The 17,885-nt window shown below is 38.2% G+C and overlaps 2 protein-coding genes across 3 annotated transcripts; one reads left to right on the forward strand and one right to left on the reverse strand.

Annotated features, from left to right (window-relative positions):
• Nucleotides 1-3,250: 3,250 nt before the first annotated feature.
• LOC143583572 (TPR repeat-containing thioredoxin TTL1-like) lies at nucleotides 3,251-7,288 on the forward strand. Of its 2 annotated transcripts, XM_077065850.1 has the most exons (7): nucleotides 3,251-4,417; nucleotides 5,077-5,272; nucleotides 5,451-5,638; nucleotides 5,732-6,065; nucleotides 6,133-6,337; nucleotides 6,697-6,803; nucleotides 6,894-7,287. In XM_077065850.1, the coding sequence occupies exons 1-7, from the start codon at nucleotides 3,705-3,707 to the stop codon at nucleotides 7,044-7,046; spliced, it is 1,896 nt and encodes a 631-aa protein (XP_076921965.1). In that variant the 5' UTR covers nucleotides 3,251-3,704; the 3' UTR covers nucleotides 7,047-7,287. The 2 variants fall into 2 exon arrangements, with proteins under 2 accessions (XP_076921965.1, XP_076921964.1); XM_077065849.1 differs by having other exon boundaries at nucleotides 5,451-6,065; nucleotides 6,894-7,288.
• Nucleotides 7,289-7,821: 533 nt separating this feature from the next.
• On the reverse strand, nucleotides 7,822-11,505 carry LOC143583578 (AAA-ATPase At3g50940-like). The gene is made up of 3 exons (XM_077065854.1): nucleotides 11,390-11,505; nucleotides 9,233-9,378; nucleotides 7,822-9,128 (listed from the first exon to the last, which is right to left on the reverse strand). The coding sequence occupies exons 1-3, from the start codon at nucleotides 11,419-11,421 to the stop codon at nucleotides 7,849-7,851; spliced, it is 1,458 nt and encodes a 485-aa protein (XP_076921969.1). The 5' UTR covers nucleotides 11,422-11,505; the 3' UTR covers nucleotides 7,822-7,848.
• Nucleotides 11,506-17,885: the final 6,380 nt, after the last annotated feature.

The following is a 17,885-nucleotide window of genomic DNA, read 5'->3' on the forward strand; positions in this document are numbered from 1 at the left end:
AAAGCTAGATCTAGATTTCAACGGCTCATTCGGCATCCCGGGACTACGGTGTCGGGTTCTGAAATGTTGGGTCAGCTGAGATAAATGATTTCTTACCTTCGATTGCTCTTGGATCGTTGATTAGAATAATGTAGAAAGTGTTTGGCTTAAGTGTGCGTTTTTTATGGTGTAGGCTAAGGTTTAGAATGATGGTGATGAAAAAGATTTAGGGTTTAAAGGGTATTTATACTCCTTAAGCCCATGGACCTTAGGCCATCTTCATCCCCAAGTCCATGATCTAATTCAATCTATTTTGGCCTACCATCCTTTTATCATTATTTCTATATTATTATTATTTTTCTACTACTCGAATTAACTCTTACAACGTAAATAATATTTTAGTATTATTCATATAAATTCGGGATGTTACAATTCTAAATAACTGATTTGATTTTAAATTTTGTAATTATGTCTAAATTATTTAGTAAAGATTGCTCAAACTGTATAACTAACAAATTTGTGACTTGAGTCAATATGTGGAGTTTGTGACTAGCCTACTATCACGTTATTATTTCTATTTTGTTTTTAGTCTTGTAGATTGTGTTGTATTGTAGTTATTTTTTTGAATAGCCAACAAGTTATATTGCAGTTTTTAAACTTTCAGCCAATTATTCAAAGTATTACCATAATTATATAGTTGGATGTGGCTCAATGGTAGAGCACTCACTTTACTAGTATGAGGTAGGAGGTTCAAACCTCATTATCACCAATTTATATGAGAGATATGAGGGATGACCCTGGCTTGGCAAGGTTTGAGTTCTGATCTCACCCGGTTCCTCGCCGTCGTGCCGTTTGGCGGGCGTGGGGGTTCGGTTTTATCTGGGGAATCCCTCAATAGGTAGACCGCTAGGGGCTCCGTCCGTCCGAACTCGTGGCACTTGACACCTAAAGCATGGTGTGTCTCTGTTAAGGCCGACCCGAGTGTGGCTGGGGTAGTCGACGACCACAGGCCGACACCCCAGTAGGTCCGAATTTTTATTTAAAAAGAATTATATGTATTTTTATGAAAAAAATATGTATAATCAATGTTTCAACACAATTACATAAACACTAGCTTGGTCTAGTGGCAAAGATGTATGACATCTAACCAAGATGTTGTGGGTACTACTATTATTTGAGACATTTTTAAGTTTATTTTTATACAAAAGCTTTTTACACAACTCAAATCATAACCAAGTAAGCTCACTTAAAATTAAATTGTTTAAACCCAACAAAATGTTCATTTTACGTAAGGCCCCCAAAAACAATTTCACCTTTGACCCAAAAAATGTTCGTCTTCTCGGAGCCGGCCCTAATTTCTGTCTGTCCATAACACGTAACCTCTATTTAAGATTGAAGCCCTATAACACTTGACGCCTAAAGCCTTTACCTTATTTAACTTACCAAAGTGCATATAGCTAATTTAAATAAGTGGTCATATATATATACGGTAGAAACTCTATAAAATAATACACTTGAACCACCAAAATTTATTAATTAAAAGAGTTATTAATTAATCGATAAATTAATAATTACTAATTTATATATTAATTAATATTTTATTAATTTATAGTAGAATACTTAGTTTTACAAACACCTTTCAAGCTTCCACTTAATTATTGTATACAATGCATGTATATCAAATGAACGACCATAATCAACGGGAATGTCATTGAAAGCGTTATTGGAATTAATAAAGATGAAGAAGATGATGAAAGTTCTACAATGGAGCCCCCTTCGCGAAACGAAGCTATTAAAGCGGCAATCACACTGAACAATTTCTTGTTGAGCTATGAGAAAACAACACCAGAAGTTCTTACCATGCTAAGGAAAATTAGAGACGAGATTCAAGGGGAAATTGATTTCAACAAAAAACAAAAGACAATTGAGTCATTTTTCAAGAAACCTTCATAAATCATTCATGTAATATGCTATATATAAGGAATTATTAATTTATATTTTATATGGGATCGAAAGAAATTATCAAAGATGTATTATCTTACAATTTTAGCGAATTAATAATTTAGCACCTTATCCCCGAGTCGGGACCGGCAAAAAATATTATCTTAGAGAGTTTATTAAATAATCGAATATTAATTTATCGAGTTTCTACTGTATATATATATTCCTGGGAGAATTCCCAAAATAGTCCAAAACATGAGAGAGAAATAAAAAATAGTCCAGAAGTTGTTAAAATTCCCAAAATAGTCCATGTAAACCTATCTGCAGCGTGACATTGGTATTCGTGATGTGAGATTTGATTAACCACTCACAGTTTGATGCAAAGGTAACGTGAAAGTTTCAACGAAATCTGTCTTCGCCGAGAGTTTTCAATTCAAAATCATTTTCTCATAAATTCATCTCCTCCGATGCATTTCAGGTGAATTTAGTCTCTTACGAGAAATTTCAAAAAAGTTGAAAAAACGATACTTTTCCAATGAAATTAGTCATGTTAGATGATTTTCAAAAAACTTTAAAAAAACAATAATTTCCCAATGAATTTAATCTCTTCAGATGATTTTCATAAAAGTTTTAAAAATATGGCAAGTGCTAAGAATGTGGTGGGTGGTGGTGGATGATGGCGGTGGGTGGTGGATGATGGTGGTGGGTGGTGGTGGTGGATGATGGCGTTGGGTGGTGGTGGTGAATGGTTGATAATGGCGGTGGGTGGTGGATGTGAATGGTGGTGGTGGTGGTGGTGGTGGATGATGGCGGTGGGTGGCGGTGGTGGATGGTGGTGGTGGGTGGTGGTGGTGAATGGCGGTAGTGGGTGGTGGATATGATTTTCAAAAAAGTTTTATAGACGACTATTCTTTTTATGCAAAAAAAGATAACTATCATCTAAAAACTATCATATTTAAATAATTTATAACAAAATTCATCTTTTCTGACAACTCTTCTTTTTATGCAAAAAAAAAAGACGAAATTATCCTTAAATGCCTCGGATGAGATGAATTTATGAGAAAATGATTTTGGGTTGAAAACTCTCGGCGAAGACAGATTTCATTGAAACTTTCACGCTACCTTTACACTTATCAAACTGTGAGTGGTTAATCAAATCTAACGTCACGAATACCAATGTTTCCTTACTATTTTAGGAATTTTAACAAGTTTTGAACTATTTTGGGTCTCTCACTCATGTTTTAGACTATTTTGGGAATTCTCCGTACATTCATTCATTCATCCTATTTATTGATTTCATCTCCAAACCGTGAAACAGAGGATAAAAGAAACATTCTTATTTTCAAATATGTATAGAGGACATATGTTGGGCGTAAACATGGTGTATCTGTGTCTGTCCAGACAGAGTTATCTAAATTCCTGATTGCATCATCTTTCATTTCCTTTATCTTCTGAGTTCTGCCTCAAACCGCTTCACATAATAAACTCCACTTATGTCCGGTCACTTTCCTCATCTTTCCACAGGCGATTTTATAACTTAACATCATCAAACCACTCAAAACTTTACTTTTTCTTGAATCATTAACTTTTTAGCCCTCAGTTTTACACGCCAAATTCAATACACATTCGTTCTTTCATTGTCAATGTAATAAAGGCTCTGCTCTATATATAAACAAAACATAATATTATATTATTATAACTTACTATTATTATTATTATTATTATTGTTCTACTTTCATCAATCTGAACACACACACACATACATACATACACACACTAAACCCATGTCGGAAACAGGTTTAAACAAACCGGACTTCCGTCAACTCAACTTGGGTTCACCGGTCTCACCTTTACAACATGCACCAACACCAACTACTACTAGCTCCGCTTCCAGCTCATCCGGGTCAAAACCGGGTCGGACCCAAACCCAAACTCAACCCGGACCCGGTTCAAAAAAATCAAACTCCGGCGAGATTTCCGTCAACAGCTACCCACTGGATAAAAAACCGGGTCCGACCCTAACCCGGACCCGGTCCAGTTCCAGTAAAACAACCGTTACTTCTCCGTCCGTACACGTTCTTCCAACCGGCAACATTTGTCCGTCGGGTCGGACTCTTAAACCGGGTATGATGACGACCCGGAGTGCAAAACCGGACGTGTTGAGTTCCGGGACTTGTAATTACGGCCACGGCAGCATACTCCGGCGAGGATCCGCCGGAAAACCCGCCGGAGAAAGTGTTGGTGTGAATTTGGATTGTAGAGAATTGAATAGGGTGGGAAACCAGCATTATAAAATGGGTGAATATTATGAGGCGTTGGGTTGTTATGATCGTGCGGTGGCGATGTCGCCGGAGAATCCGACTTACCGGTGTAACCGTGCGGCGGCGTTGGTGTGTTTGACCAGGTTGACTGAGGCTGTGAAAGAATGTGATGAAGCTATTAAGTTGGATTGTGGGTACAAGAGGGCTCACCGGCACTTAGGATCACTTTTTATTAGGTGACAATTATTATTATTATTATTATTATTATTCAACATAAAGTTATCTATCTTTTTGATCAATCATTCTTGTCTTTTACTCTGGTGTCGTCAATTTCTGACAAGAAATTCGTGGTTGGGTTTAATATAAACGGGTGTGTGTCAGTTTTGAGTTGAACCCGAAAACCCGTTAAGCTAAACGGGTCAGGTACGGGTTAACCCGGTGGGTTTGCGGTTGACCCGTTTAACCTATTTGGCTATTTATATATTATTATGTTTTTTCTTAGATGTGTTTTTTTTGTAATAAATTAAAATTGCTGGGTATCTTAATTTAAAATTTAAATTGAAAAGGAAATTAAGAGTTTAACCTATTTATATCTTATTATTATTATAATTATTATTTTAGTTTTGTTTTTTGTGCAATAAATTAAATATGTTGGTTATTTTATGTTAAAATTTAAAATTAAAAAGAAAATTAAGATACTATTTTATAATTGAAATGTAAGTGTTGTATATAATTTATTTATTTATTTTTTAGTTGTAAAATGTAAATTTCAAGTATTAAATATGAAAACGATAAAAAAATATTCAGGTCAAACGGGCTGTTGAACTCTGAATTTTGTTTGCTTTATTCTTCATTATGAGCTTAAAGCAAATTTGATTTGTATAATTAATGACAGTTTAGGGCAGGTGGAAAATGCCAGAAAACATATTTGTTTTCCCGGGTGCCAACTGGATCAAAACGAGCTCAAAAGGTTGCAGTTGGTCGAAAATCACTTAAATAAGTGCACCACGTGTAGAACGATTCGGGATTGGGTTGGTGTTATAAGAGAATGTGATGCAGCAATGGCTTCTGGAGCCAATTCTTGTCCCCAGGTAAAAATGGGCCGTATATTGCCTCTAACGACGTTATTGTAATTAGAGGCACTTCGGCCCATTTCATGATGAACTGTTAAATTTTTGACATAACCCGAATGTTGGTCAACATGACTGATATGTATCGAAAACATCCGTTTTGACTCGTTTCGTGAATGTGTTTTTATCAAACCGACAGTTATATGCATGTAAAGCGGAAGCATTCTTGAAGCTCTGGCGATTAAATGATGCTGATGCAACCCTTCTAAGCATGCCTATGTTTAGAGAAACTTGCAGCGTTTCGTATTCACAACCAAAGTTATTCGGGATGGCTTTTGAAGCGTACATTTTGTTTGTTCGTGCTCAAGTTGACATGGCATTTGGAAGGTGCGTATCTAATATCATATCTCTTTGTTTGTACCACGTAGGACAGAACCGGTCAATTGATTTTCTGATCACAAACTTTATTTTGGTTAAAAGATTTGAAGATGCAGTTACTAGCATTGAAAAATTAGGAAATATTGACTCACAAAATGTGGAGATTGCGGTTCTGGTTCAAAACATTAGAGCAGTGGTTAGAGCCCGATCTCGTGGCGATGATCTGTTCAAGTCAGAAAAGTTAATGGAAGCTTGTTCGGCTTATAGTGAAGGGATTGGGCTTGAGCCTGTGAACCCGGTTCTTTATTGCAATCGAGGCGCGTGTTGGTTTAAGTTGGGACAGATGGAACTGTCTCTTGATGACTGTAATCAAGCTCTTATTGTTTACCCAAATTACACAAAAGCCCTTCTTCGTAGAGCTATGACGTATAGTAAGGTATAACATGACATGGTAAATTATATTGTATGATGTGATTCTGAATCTGTTAATATATAATTAACAGCTTGATCGATGGGCTGAATCGGTGAGTGATTATGAAGTGGTGAGGAGAGAGCTTCCTGATGATAATGAGATAGCCGAATGTTTGTTTCATGCTCAAGTTGCGTTGAAGAAATCCCTTGGTGAAGAAGTGTATAATATGCAATTTGGAGGTGAAGTTGAGTCGGTCACGAGTCTTGATCAGTTTAAATCTGTGATTTCATCCACTGGTTCGTTTAGTCATTCACATTACATTCTTGAATTTCATTACTAAAAAGTTAAAACTGGGGGGGGGGGGGGGGGTACGACACAACACGAAACATGATGCGAATTTAAGTAGGTTTTGGATTTCATTTAATAAACATGTTTTCAACTTGATTACAACCTTTTGGCCCGTTTAGATAAATGGATTAAATGTGTCGTGTTTGGATTACATGTTTTAAAGAGTGTGTCTGGGTTAGGGTTGATGTTCTTGAAACGAATGAATGTACGGGTGGTGTTTGGGTTGACTGGTTCAACCTGTCAACCCGACACGATTGCCATCCCTACTTTAAACTCATGTTTAATCTTTTTTATTTGGAAACCGCAGGAGCATCGGTTGTTCTTTTTAAATCATCATCCGACCATCAATGCAAGAACACATCTCTGTTTTTGGATACATTATGCACCCGCTACCCGTCCATAATATTTCTCAAGGTAAAAACAAGAACAATGGGTCTTTGAAACTTTCCACCATCTTGAAATAAACTTACATGTATACTAATTCTCAATCCTTTATCTTGCAAGGTTGATGTGGAAGAAAGCTCGGTAATTGCAAAAACCGAGAATGTGAGGATTGTGCCGACAATCAAGATTTATAAAAAGGGCAATCGTGTGAAAGAAATAGTATGCCCGTGTCAAGAAACATTGGAACTGTCGGTCAAACATTATAATTCATAAGATATTATCCGACAAACACAATGTGCATAAGACGATAAATACTTATTGATTCATCCCCACCAGAATATGGAGCCAACATGAAGATAAAGGTGATGGCGGGTAAGTTGTTTAAAGAATTTTGAAACAAGTGAAATGTGTATTATAGTTTATATACTTCAATTGGTTTATTTTGCTCTTTTAAAAAAATTAATTCATTATAGACTCAAAGTCACATGAATAAGTGAACAGCCGTTGTGACATTCATGTAAGTGTTATGAAAGATTATATTAAATGTTCATGATATATAAAGATGGAAAGAACAATTCATCAGGTGAGGATAGGTGTTGATTTTAATTCGAAGATGCTAACATGACTCATGGGCCATAACGTAGGGTGTGTAAACATGTGCATGCATTAAATCTTTTTTTAATTAAAAAAAACAGAGGAGACCAGAATTGGACCTATACAAATAGTACAAGAAAAAGACATAATCTTTGTCTTTGTAAGCTATGGTCTCTAGTAAACTACATATTAGCACTTTCTGACATCATAGAAAACATTACACTATTAGAAATTGTACTATTGACTACTTGACTATGTAAACAAATAATTGAATAAAACAAAAGGATAATTAAATCAAACAAATATAAGAGATGTAATATTAAAAAACATACAATCTTATCACCTAAATAATAAAAATCCTTAACTATACCAATTCATTCTAAAAATAATGTTACCTTTTGTACATTGCATAGCTAACCATATATAGTCTCTATTTACGTAGCACAGCTTCGATCATGCCTAATCGGGCTCGAGCCACGGCTCACAAGCTGGTTTTGTTCTCGAGGTAAACAATAAGCTTCTCGAGCGACATTGTTGGATCTTTCCTACACTTCATAAGCTCGCCCGCAACATCAGCGGGTGTCACATTTACAGCTTGCAACAACTCTTCAATCTGCCCAAAAAGTTTGTGTTCTTCAACATCCAAATAATTGAAAGCCAGTTGTTTGAATGCATTAAATGTGCAATATGACATTTGAATATGCATGTCCATTCGACCCGGTCGAAGGAGTGTCGGGTCAAGTTCATCTATACATTTAGTTGTGAACACAAATATCCGTTCTTCCCCACAACAAGACCAAATCCCATCCATAAGATTCAAGACCCGCGTAAAGGACGCTTTTCGCGACAGGTTATCGCCATCTGTCGGGTTATGAAGTTGATCAAAATCTTCAAACACGAGTATTGATTTGCTTGGCATGTATAGTAATATACTTTTAAGCTGTGAGTCGGATTCGACCGATGTGAGGTCAATATCGTATATATCATAGTTTAAGTAATTAGCTATCGAGGCGATCAAGCTCGATTTGCCTGTGCCCGAAGGCCCATAGATTAAATACCCGCGTTTCCACGCCTTACCGATTCGCTTATAATATTCCTTACCGTTTCTAAAACTATTCAAATCTTCAATAATTAACTTCTTTAGCTCGGGCTCGATTGCTAGGGTATTGAATGTCATCGGGTTATCAAGAATGACGGTTTTCGGTTTGGTGTACCCGTTGTCAATCATATGAAGCTTTAACCCACTTTCACCGGCTGTAATTTCATTAGCCCTATCCACAATGTACGGTAAGTATGACTCGAGTATCCCGTATCTATGTCGATTGTGAAACGTTAACTCGTAGCGTTTAGGGCCCAATTCTAGCTCCCCGGGTTCGGTTTTTGTCACCAATCTCCATTTCACTTGAACCCCATCATATTCATCGACGATCTCTTCGTTTTCGTTTATTGTAACGGCTAAAGCTTCCTTGGTTTTGCACACGTTAAGCTTCAGAACGCATGATTCGTTCACTTTGGTCGCTAAATATGTCCCGACAGCCTTGAACATTTGGTCGGGGGAGTTCGATCGAGGTTGGTGTTCGTCTATGATAATTGTGAATTCGGTGTCTTTGTTAACAAGAAGCCTTTTCATTTCATGGAGGTAGTAGTCCTGGTACTCTCGCGGGATGAATTCATCAGCGAGTGAACGGAGTTCTTTACCGACGGTTAGAACGTCATTTGCGACGCCTCGGGTGAGCATCGCGAAAGCAGCCAAAGAAGCAACTGTAAAAAAGAATAAATAAATAAACTTAAAAAAAAAAGTCTTTAGTATTTATGACAAAATAAGAAATTTGATCCACTAAAAGTTGATATGAAAAAGTAGGTACCGTAAGAGGAGGGGTGATGAGTTGCATTGGGGATCTGGACCCGGTTTATTTTGTTTGTCGGGTTGTTCGGGTTGGGTCCAAGCGAATTTAATGGCCTTTGTGTCCGTAGAAACAAACGTGATGGGTTCGAACCATGGGTGCACCCACTGCAACTGTAACACAAACAATCTGGATATCAAAACTTTTAACAATTTTAATTTCGTTCCAAATGAAGTATAAAACATTACAACTTTTAACAATATAAAACCAATCATAAAAACACTTGTGCCAATAAGGTCAGTTTATATGAAAGAGGTAGAACCAACTCATCAAGATGTGACATGTACAACTACCAAAAGTGTTGTATGCATATCATAATGATGATTTAAATGCACCAACGTAATCATATATTTAAACCTATCATTGTAACATCATCATTTGTCGTAATCATATATTTAAACGTATCATTGTAACATCATCATTTGTTAGAGGGAAAGGGGCACCCGTATGGGTAGGGTGTATGACTTATAAAACATATGGCAACACCATCCCATCCCATGTGGGTAAGGTGCATGACTTCATTTCATGGCAAAGGTTTGCCACACAACATTAATTCATTATTGGCCATTGAAAATTAAAATTAATTAATGAAGTTCTAGGGTACTTGTGGGTAGGTGATGCCTGTAAGTTCATGGTTTTTGGGTAGTTAATGGTAAAAATGAGGTGGCATTACATTATTGACCAATGTATTGGTAATACCCATGAGTACGTCTTCCCCTCTTATATCATTGTAACAAGTTAATACACCATTGCAACTGGTTTAGACATATTGTTGTAATAACATTGTAAAAACACGTTTATAAAAATACTATACTCAAATAAAAGATGATAAAATTCTTAATTTTGTGGTATATATATATATTTTTAAGTATAATTTAATATATAAAAATTAATTAATAATTGCATTACAAACGATGAAACTAGCTAAATTAGCATTATTATTTTCATTCCTATTAATGGCTACTATCATTTTATTAAGGGGTTGCATATATCGAACGATTTTAGCTATGGATTTGACTTGGTCAATGGTATAAAACCTTTCATAGGCGGATATATACTAAAATTTTACCTTTTAGTTTATCTATATAACTTTAACTAGTTTTTATCCCCCGTATTACGAAGGTTGTTTTATATTATTTGTTTTTAATATTTATTTATTTTTTTGAATTTTTTTATTTAATGAAAGTTAATAATATACGTATGGTTTGATAATAAATTGTTTCACAAATAAATAATATGTTATAACACGGTTTAAAAGTTATATAGGTTTGATGAGACTCAATACCCGTTTATTTTTACTATAAAATTGATTTTTTAATTATAAATAATATATATCTTTTTTAAATAAATCAGATATTAATTTTTAGTATATCCATACTTTATAGGATTTTTATATTAAATATTTGAGAGATTAGTTTTTAATTTATTGAGATGTTATAACTCATTTAAAAATATCTGGGTTTGATAAGACCCATACCCATGAATTCGGGTCAAATGCATGAGAAGCCTCCATTTAAAAATCAAGCAAATCTGGTGACTCCAAAAAAAGAGGGAGCGACCAAATCGCGACACGTAGGATTTTTATGTCTTTGTTTATATATATTATAGATTATAGATATAGATAAGTTTATATACTATAATTAAAGGTGATGACAAATATGCTTCACATCGTGATAACATTCAAGCTTATATATTGAGGGATGTTCATATGTGGGATATATATCTATTTCATTACAAATATACTATTTATTATAGAAATTAAGACCTTTTTTTAAAAGGATAGCATTGTAGCATTTTGTATAAATGCATATACAAGCATATACTTCGCGTGTGCACATACGTACTGTTTAAACTTTAAACAAATCAAGAGAAAGGGTGAAATCAAATTAAGAAAGGAAGAGGAGACAATAATAAGCCTTTTTTTTTTTAATTTCAACATTATAATTGAACACTACGTACATATGCTTTCGGCTCTCAAGATAATATTTTTTTCTGAAACAAACGCACTATGTGTGTGTGTGTGTGTGTGTGTCAAAGTTGTCATGAGGGACTTAAAACATGTCAGTTGATAAAAACTAAGAGGCCATGAAGTTTAAGAAATTAAAGAAAGTAAGAAACCTGTTGATGATGTTCTTGTAAGAGAAAGCCATGGATGATCGATCTGCCGCCTTTTCAGTCTGCTTCTTGTGTGTGTTTATGTTGAATTAAATAATAAGTTTGTGTTATATATGTATACCAAGGGTGTCTGTTTTGGTTAAGGTTTTGTGCAAGCAAAGAAAGAGCAAAACCAGGAACAGAAAGCATCATCTTATTAAGGGTTGGTTGCTTGGTGTGGAGGGAAAAGAAAGGGTGATTTACTACGAAACAATATCTTTTAAGTATCGAGTTAGGTTAATTTGAAACATCTAGTTGGCAACTTCCTGTTTTGCCACTTATTTTTCTGTCTTGTAGTTGTCTAAATTCTTGTACCATGTTGTCTACTATCTGGATGTGTACGTGGTAATGGAAGGTTCCGGACTTAGGGTGAGATTACAAACCTAAACACTGGCCAAAATAAGTTTGGTGGTTTGGATGAAGTTAATTAGCAAAAAACACAAAAAGAAAAAAGAAAACGATTATGAGAGTACCTGTAACGATAATATATATGAAATTGATGTACTTTTTGATGGGAAAATATAGTATATATCGAGTCTTGTGTATGTGTTTTCAACTAGCTAGAGCTGTCTTTTAGGTGTGTCGCGGTTTGACGACCTCTTAGGGCATGTTCCGATGTGGGGCGCAAAGTTATCACGTTCGTTTAACTTTGTTTTGTTATCACATTCATCGTCAATCTTTGAAATTTTGTTTCTATATACAGGAGCATGAATCCTATTTTTTAGTACTTGCTTGGGGCATCTGAAATGTCCGAATTTGCCCTGCAGCTAGCTATTCTTTCTTTTGAGCGTTTGCATATATGCTAGCTCGTTAAAAATTAAGATATGTAGAATATAACTAAAAGATCCTTTTATGAGTAATTGTGTTAAAGTACGACATCTAAAGTTATTTTATTCTCGTTAACGTCACACTAAACTAATACGAGTCGTTTTTTAACCGAACTTATTCTTGTTTACATATACTTACATATGCCAGTATGCCATGTTGCTTAAATTAATTTGATATAAAACACATACGTGATAACCTTAATATTCAGGTTTTCATTTTGTCCATAATTAAGTTTGTTACCAATAAATATACTTGGCGTGTACCCTTAAAGCATAGTATGTGTGTGCAACAGAAGTTATCTTGTGGTCATATTACGTCAACAATATAACAATATATTATATGTACACAAGTCTTATTTTATAATTACCCCCTTGACTACATTTTCTTTATAAAAATCAAGCCAGAGAATGTTTTAAGAATTTGATTGCATTACTGAATTTAGGGATGAGCTCGAATTTTCTAAAAACTTGGTATCGGTGCTGTAGGCAAAATTTGGTAAATATTGTTACCGTTACGGATCCTAAATTTCTCGATTCCGATTTTCTAAAAAAATTGGTACCGATTCGATACCAGTACTTAATACCATTTGCTCATCTCTAACTGAATACAAAGGGTGTATATATGTTTGTATGTTTTCATTATCTATCCTCTACTTTGTCTAATTATAACTAGTTTTTTTCCTGTCCGGTGAACGGGAATATCAACACGAGAATGTAACTACATAATTCAATAATATAAATATGTTAACCGTAAGATTTTGACAACGTCATTTCATTTCCATTCTAGCAAGGCTCTGATTCTTTTTCTTTTCTTCTCTATACGACGGATCTACACAACATAAATAACTTGTTTGTTAGAAGTTCATAAACTTAATAAGACATAAATACATTAAAAGTCGAATAGAAGAACTTCACACAAACTACCTCGTCGTTGAACTCACGAGAAAGTTGTGATTTGTACGGACTGTATGGTCCGGATGATACAACTTCAACACTCTCACAACATGTCTGAAAATAAGCAAAACCACAATTAACAAAAGAAAATATATGTATAGAGTACTGAAGAGGTAGGTCCCAGCAGAGCCCAGTTGGACCCGCAAGACTCACCTTGAAGAGGAACGTCTGCGCAGAAACCAACTGGATCCGCAGGACCAACCATGCTCAGAGACGTGACGTCCTTACGCGCAGTACGCAAGCTGTTCCCGCAGGAAATGCCTCCCAATGGTGAAGGACTCCGCCTGTTCCCGCAGCTTCGGATACAAGCCATCAGGGAAGGCCACCCGCGCAGCAAGGCTACACGCACAAGACACTTAGCTCTCAATCACTCAGTGTCACCTGAAGGAATGAGCAAAGCAGGGAACAATCCCGCACAAGGGCGGGAGGGGGAATACTCCCGCCCAAATAAGCCAGTCCGTACGATACAGGAAGATCTTCTGTACTGTACCTGACGAGGTATGGGAAAAAGATCTGACTAAAGATACGACAGCTTATTGACCACAGTATGGCGAGCAGCATGCTCCTGTACTGTGTCACTATTAGCCACTGCCTTCTCACCAACTACTGCCATACCACGTGCGTAGCCGGCAGTTGGTGGAAAAGGAATAGTACACAGCAGGCCTGGTCATTATCAGCCGCTGCCTACCCACCAACTACAAGCAGGGCACGTGCGTAGGCCACTGTTGGTGGAACAGGAACACTGTTGCAGCCGGCCATACCTCCTTGGAAACCTACCTTCGGCTATAAATACCACAAATGGTATGACCATCTGATCTGAACATATCTCATCATATGATACCTGATATCTGCTCTAGCAATCTCTTAATATACTTTTATATTTAAAGAGCAATCTAGTCTGATTCTCACGCTGGAGGGTGGTCACAAGGAGGAACCCCCCCCCCCCTTCTCAGTGACAAGTTCACGGTGTCTATTTTGCTGGTTATCAGAAGAACCATCTTCTCTGGGTCTAACCCCTCGTGGGAAACATCTATCTAACCCCCAGGTTACCAGTAATCTGCCCGGGGTCCGGTTAGTGTTTCTTCATTGGCGCCATCCGTGGGACAAAGCTAGAACATTTTTCTCCAGTTTTTTCAAACTTCTAAGATGGTTAAAGAAACTCCGGTAACCACAACCCCAGCTACTGGGGGGAATACCGGCAACACAGTTTTTACAAACACTACCCCGGCTACCCAAGCCGGGGCAAGTGAAGTAAATTTTACGAACACTACCCCAGTTACCCAAGCTGGGGCAAGTGCAGTAAATAATCGCCCACTGGGATTCACTGATACCCAGTTTGAAAAACGAACAAGACTCCCCCGCCAAACTCTCGATGAAGTTAAGGCATGGGCGGAGGCACGTCAAAAGGAATTCCAAGCTGAGTTGGACGAACGCTTGCGTTCCGTCCAACAAGCCGACGAATTCGAAGAATACTTGGACAATGACTCGGAGGAATCCGACTCCGACGCGAACCCTCGCCATAGGGCAAAAGGGAAGCGTAAGGAAACGGACTCCCAACCGAGAACGCATTTTGGACAAGCCTTCAAACCAAAAAGCACAGGTGGAAGTCCACGTGACTTCTCCAAAACGTTCAGACCAAACGTTGCAAATGCGGGAACGTCCAAATTTGCAAGGGACATTGTAGAGGCAATTGCCCCAAAAAGTGCCAAACAAATGTCCAGCATAGGCACATATGATGGTATATCCGACCCAGATGATCATTTGAACAGATTCATAGCGGGGGCAACCGTCAGTAGTTGGACGGAACCTACGTGGTGTTACATGTTCCAAATGACGCTGGTCGGGGCTGCTAGAGCGTGGTTCGATCGTCTACCGGTCAACCACATCTACGACTAGGCTGACTTCCAACAGAAGTTTAGCCAACACTTCAGCCAGCAAAGAAAGTATACCGAGGAGCAATGGACAATCCTCAAGTGCATTCGAGAAAAAGATGAATCTTTGCTAGACTTCATCACTCGCTTCAACTCGAAGAAGCTAAGTCTGGGTAACATTAGCGAAGATCTTGTTCGCGCTGCCTTTATTCAGGGCGCGAACGACCCAGAGCTCATCCGCACCTTAACGGGTAAAGATGGCATGCCATCCACATGGGATGCTATCATGACAGCAGCTAAACGCTTTGCGGAAACGGAGAAGCAACTGGGTAGAGATCTCCCACAGAGCACAAACCTCTACACCCAGAAAACAAGAGAAGACAACGTCCTTACCGCCCGATTAAACAAAAAGCGAAAGCTAGGCATTTGGCAGTCGAGGGTAAACTTTGACACCTCATCCGGCTTGCAACATCGGTTAGGCGGAAGGGATAACGTACAGTCAAACAAGAACTCCAGATGGACGCCGCTCACCAAAAGCGTCACCGAGATATTCGCCACCGAGGAGCTCCCATGGCCAAAGCCTCAAATAATCCGACATCGTCACAACGCTGATCGGAGTAAATACTGTGACTTTCACAGGACAAAAGGCCACAACACCGAAGAATGCATAGACGTAAAGGATATGGTCGAAGCATTCGTCAGAGATGGGACGCTCGCGCACCTCGTGGCGCAATGAACGCTGAGCAGGCTGATGCGTGTAGAACCCCAGCTGGGGAAAAACACGAATAAAAATTCCAGCTTCAATGTGGAGACTACATGCTGCGTAAAGAACGAGATCCAGAACCAGGTGCGTATCGGCTCGATGGCACTCCCATCCCAGCAACATGGAATGGAGCTCAATTACACAGTTTGCATGTAAATCAATTCCAAATTTGTAAAGAAAAGGCCAAGAGCCACTTCTAATGGAAATGATTCTCCTTAAAACATCGACGCTGATGATTTTACATTTATACTTTATGAACTATCAACACTGATGCTGGTTTTTACCGCATACATAAGTGTGAAAGTCGTTGCGTGGGGAAGGCGGCAAAACCCGCATAAACCCAAAAAAACGACAAACCTTCACGCAGGTCAGTTGAAGGGGAAAAGTTCAGTCCTCCCATTAAATGAAAGTGCCGGTCTATCCGCATGAATCATGAGAGGGAACTGAACACTAACCTATTAACAACCGCGCGTCGAACGGTTAATTTATACAACACGGATATGCTGGTTTTCACCGCATAAATATGTGGAAAGTCGTTGCGTGGGGAAGGCGGCAAAACCCGCATAAACCCAAAAAAAAAACGACAAACCTTCACGCAGGTCAGTTGAAGGGGAAAAGTTCAGTCCTCCCATTAAATGAAAGTGCCGGTCTATCCGCATGAATCATGAGAGGAAACTGAACACTAACCTGTTAACAACCGCGCGTCGAACGGTTATTTAAAAAAGAGAATTTCTAACAAAAGGATGAGGAAAACCTACACGCAGGTCAGATATAGGTAAAGTTTAGCCATCCTACTAAGTGCAAGTGACGGTCCTACCCGCACAATCACGAAAGAGGAAGCAAAACTTCACACCTATTATCTACCACGTTCAAAGGTTTAACTTATCCTCAGAAAAGGATGAGGAAAACCTACACGCAGGTCAGATATAGGTAAAGTTTAGCCATCCTACTAAGTGCAAGTGACGGTCCTACCCGCACAATCACGAAAGAGGTAGCAAAACTTCACACCTATTATCTACCACGTTCAAAGGTTTAACTTATCCTCAGAAAAGGATGAGGAAAACCTACACGCAGGTCAGATATAGGTAAAGTTTAGCCATCCTACTAAGTGCAAGTGACGGTCCTACCCACACAATCACGAAAGAGGAAGCAAAACTTCACACCTATTATCTACCACGTTCAAAGGTTTAACTTATCCTCAGAAAAGGATGAGGAAAACCTACACGCAGGTCAGATATAGGTAAAGTTTAGCCATCCTACTAAGTGCAAGTGACGGTCCTACCCGCACAATCACGAAAGATGAAGCAAAACTTCACACCTATTATCTACCACGTTCAAAGGTTAACTTATCCTCAGAAAAGGATGAGGAAAACCTACACGCAGGTCAGATATAGGTAAAGTTTAGCCATCCTACTAAGTGCAAGTGACGGTCCTACCCGCACAATCACGAAAGAGGAAGCAAAAGTTCACACCTATTATCTACCACGTTCAAAGGTTAACTTATTCTACACTTGGAAAATTGCTAATTTAAACTAAAGTATGCAAGTCATATAACGTTTATAAAGCAAGGAATCCAATAAAAGAAGCGGTCTTACCCGCACAAAGATTTATATTTCACAATGATTCATTACAAGAATGGCCGGGTAACTACCCGCCTACAAGAAAATAAATCTATACAAGCTAAATCTATCCTAGCAGTGGGAAGGGATCTTCAGGATCAGGCTTCAGGGCCACTTCCACTTGGACCAGCACCGTCAGTAGAGCGTGGCAGTTCAAGGAAAGCCTTAAGGATAGCTAGCCCATCATCAGCAGCAGCAACTTGGTTCACCTTCTCCACCACCGGATGCGGGAAGGCGGCGTACTGATTCACTGCTTGGTCGTAAACAGCTTCAGTATCAACATTGTACAAAGGGAAGTTGGAAGGCGGGATGCCTTTCTCAACGAACCCTAGACCAAGCAGGAAGCCGACCTTTTCCCCATCCTCGTGAGAAGCGTTGAGGGCTGCGCTCATAGTATCATCGTAAGAGGTCTCAGCAAAGACCCGA

This window comes from Bidens hawaiensis, unplaced genomic scaffold (assembly GCF_021521415.1).
Source record: "Bidens hawaiensis isolate Kalapana, Puna unplaced genomic scaffold, B.hawaiensis_p1.1 tig00032459_1, whole genome shotgun sequence".
Classification (NCBI taxonomy): domain Eukaryota; kingdom Viridiplantae; phylum Streptophyta; class Magnoliopsida; order Asterales; family Asteraceae; genus Bidens; species Bidens hawaiensis.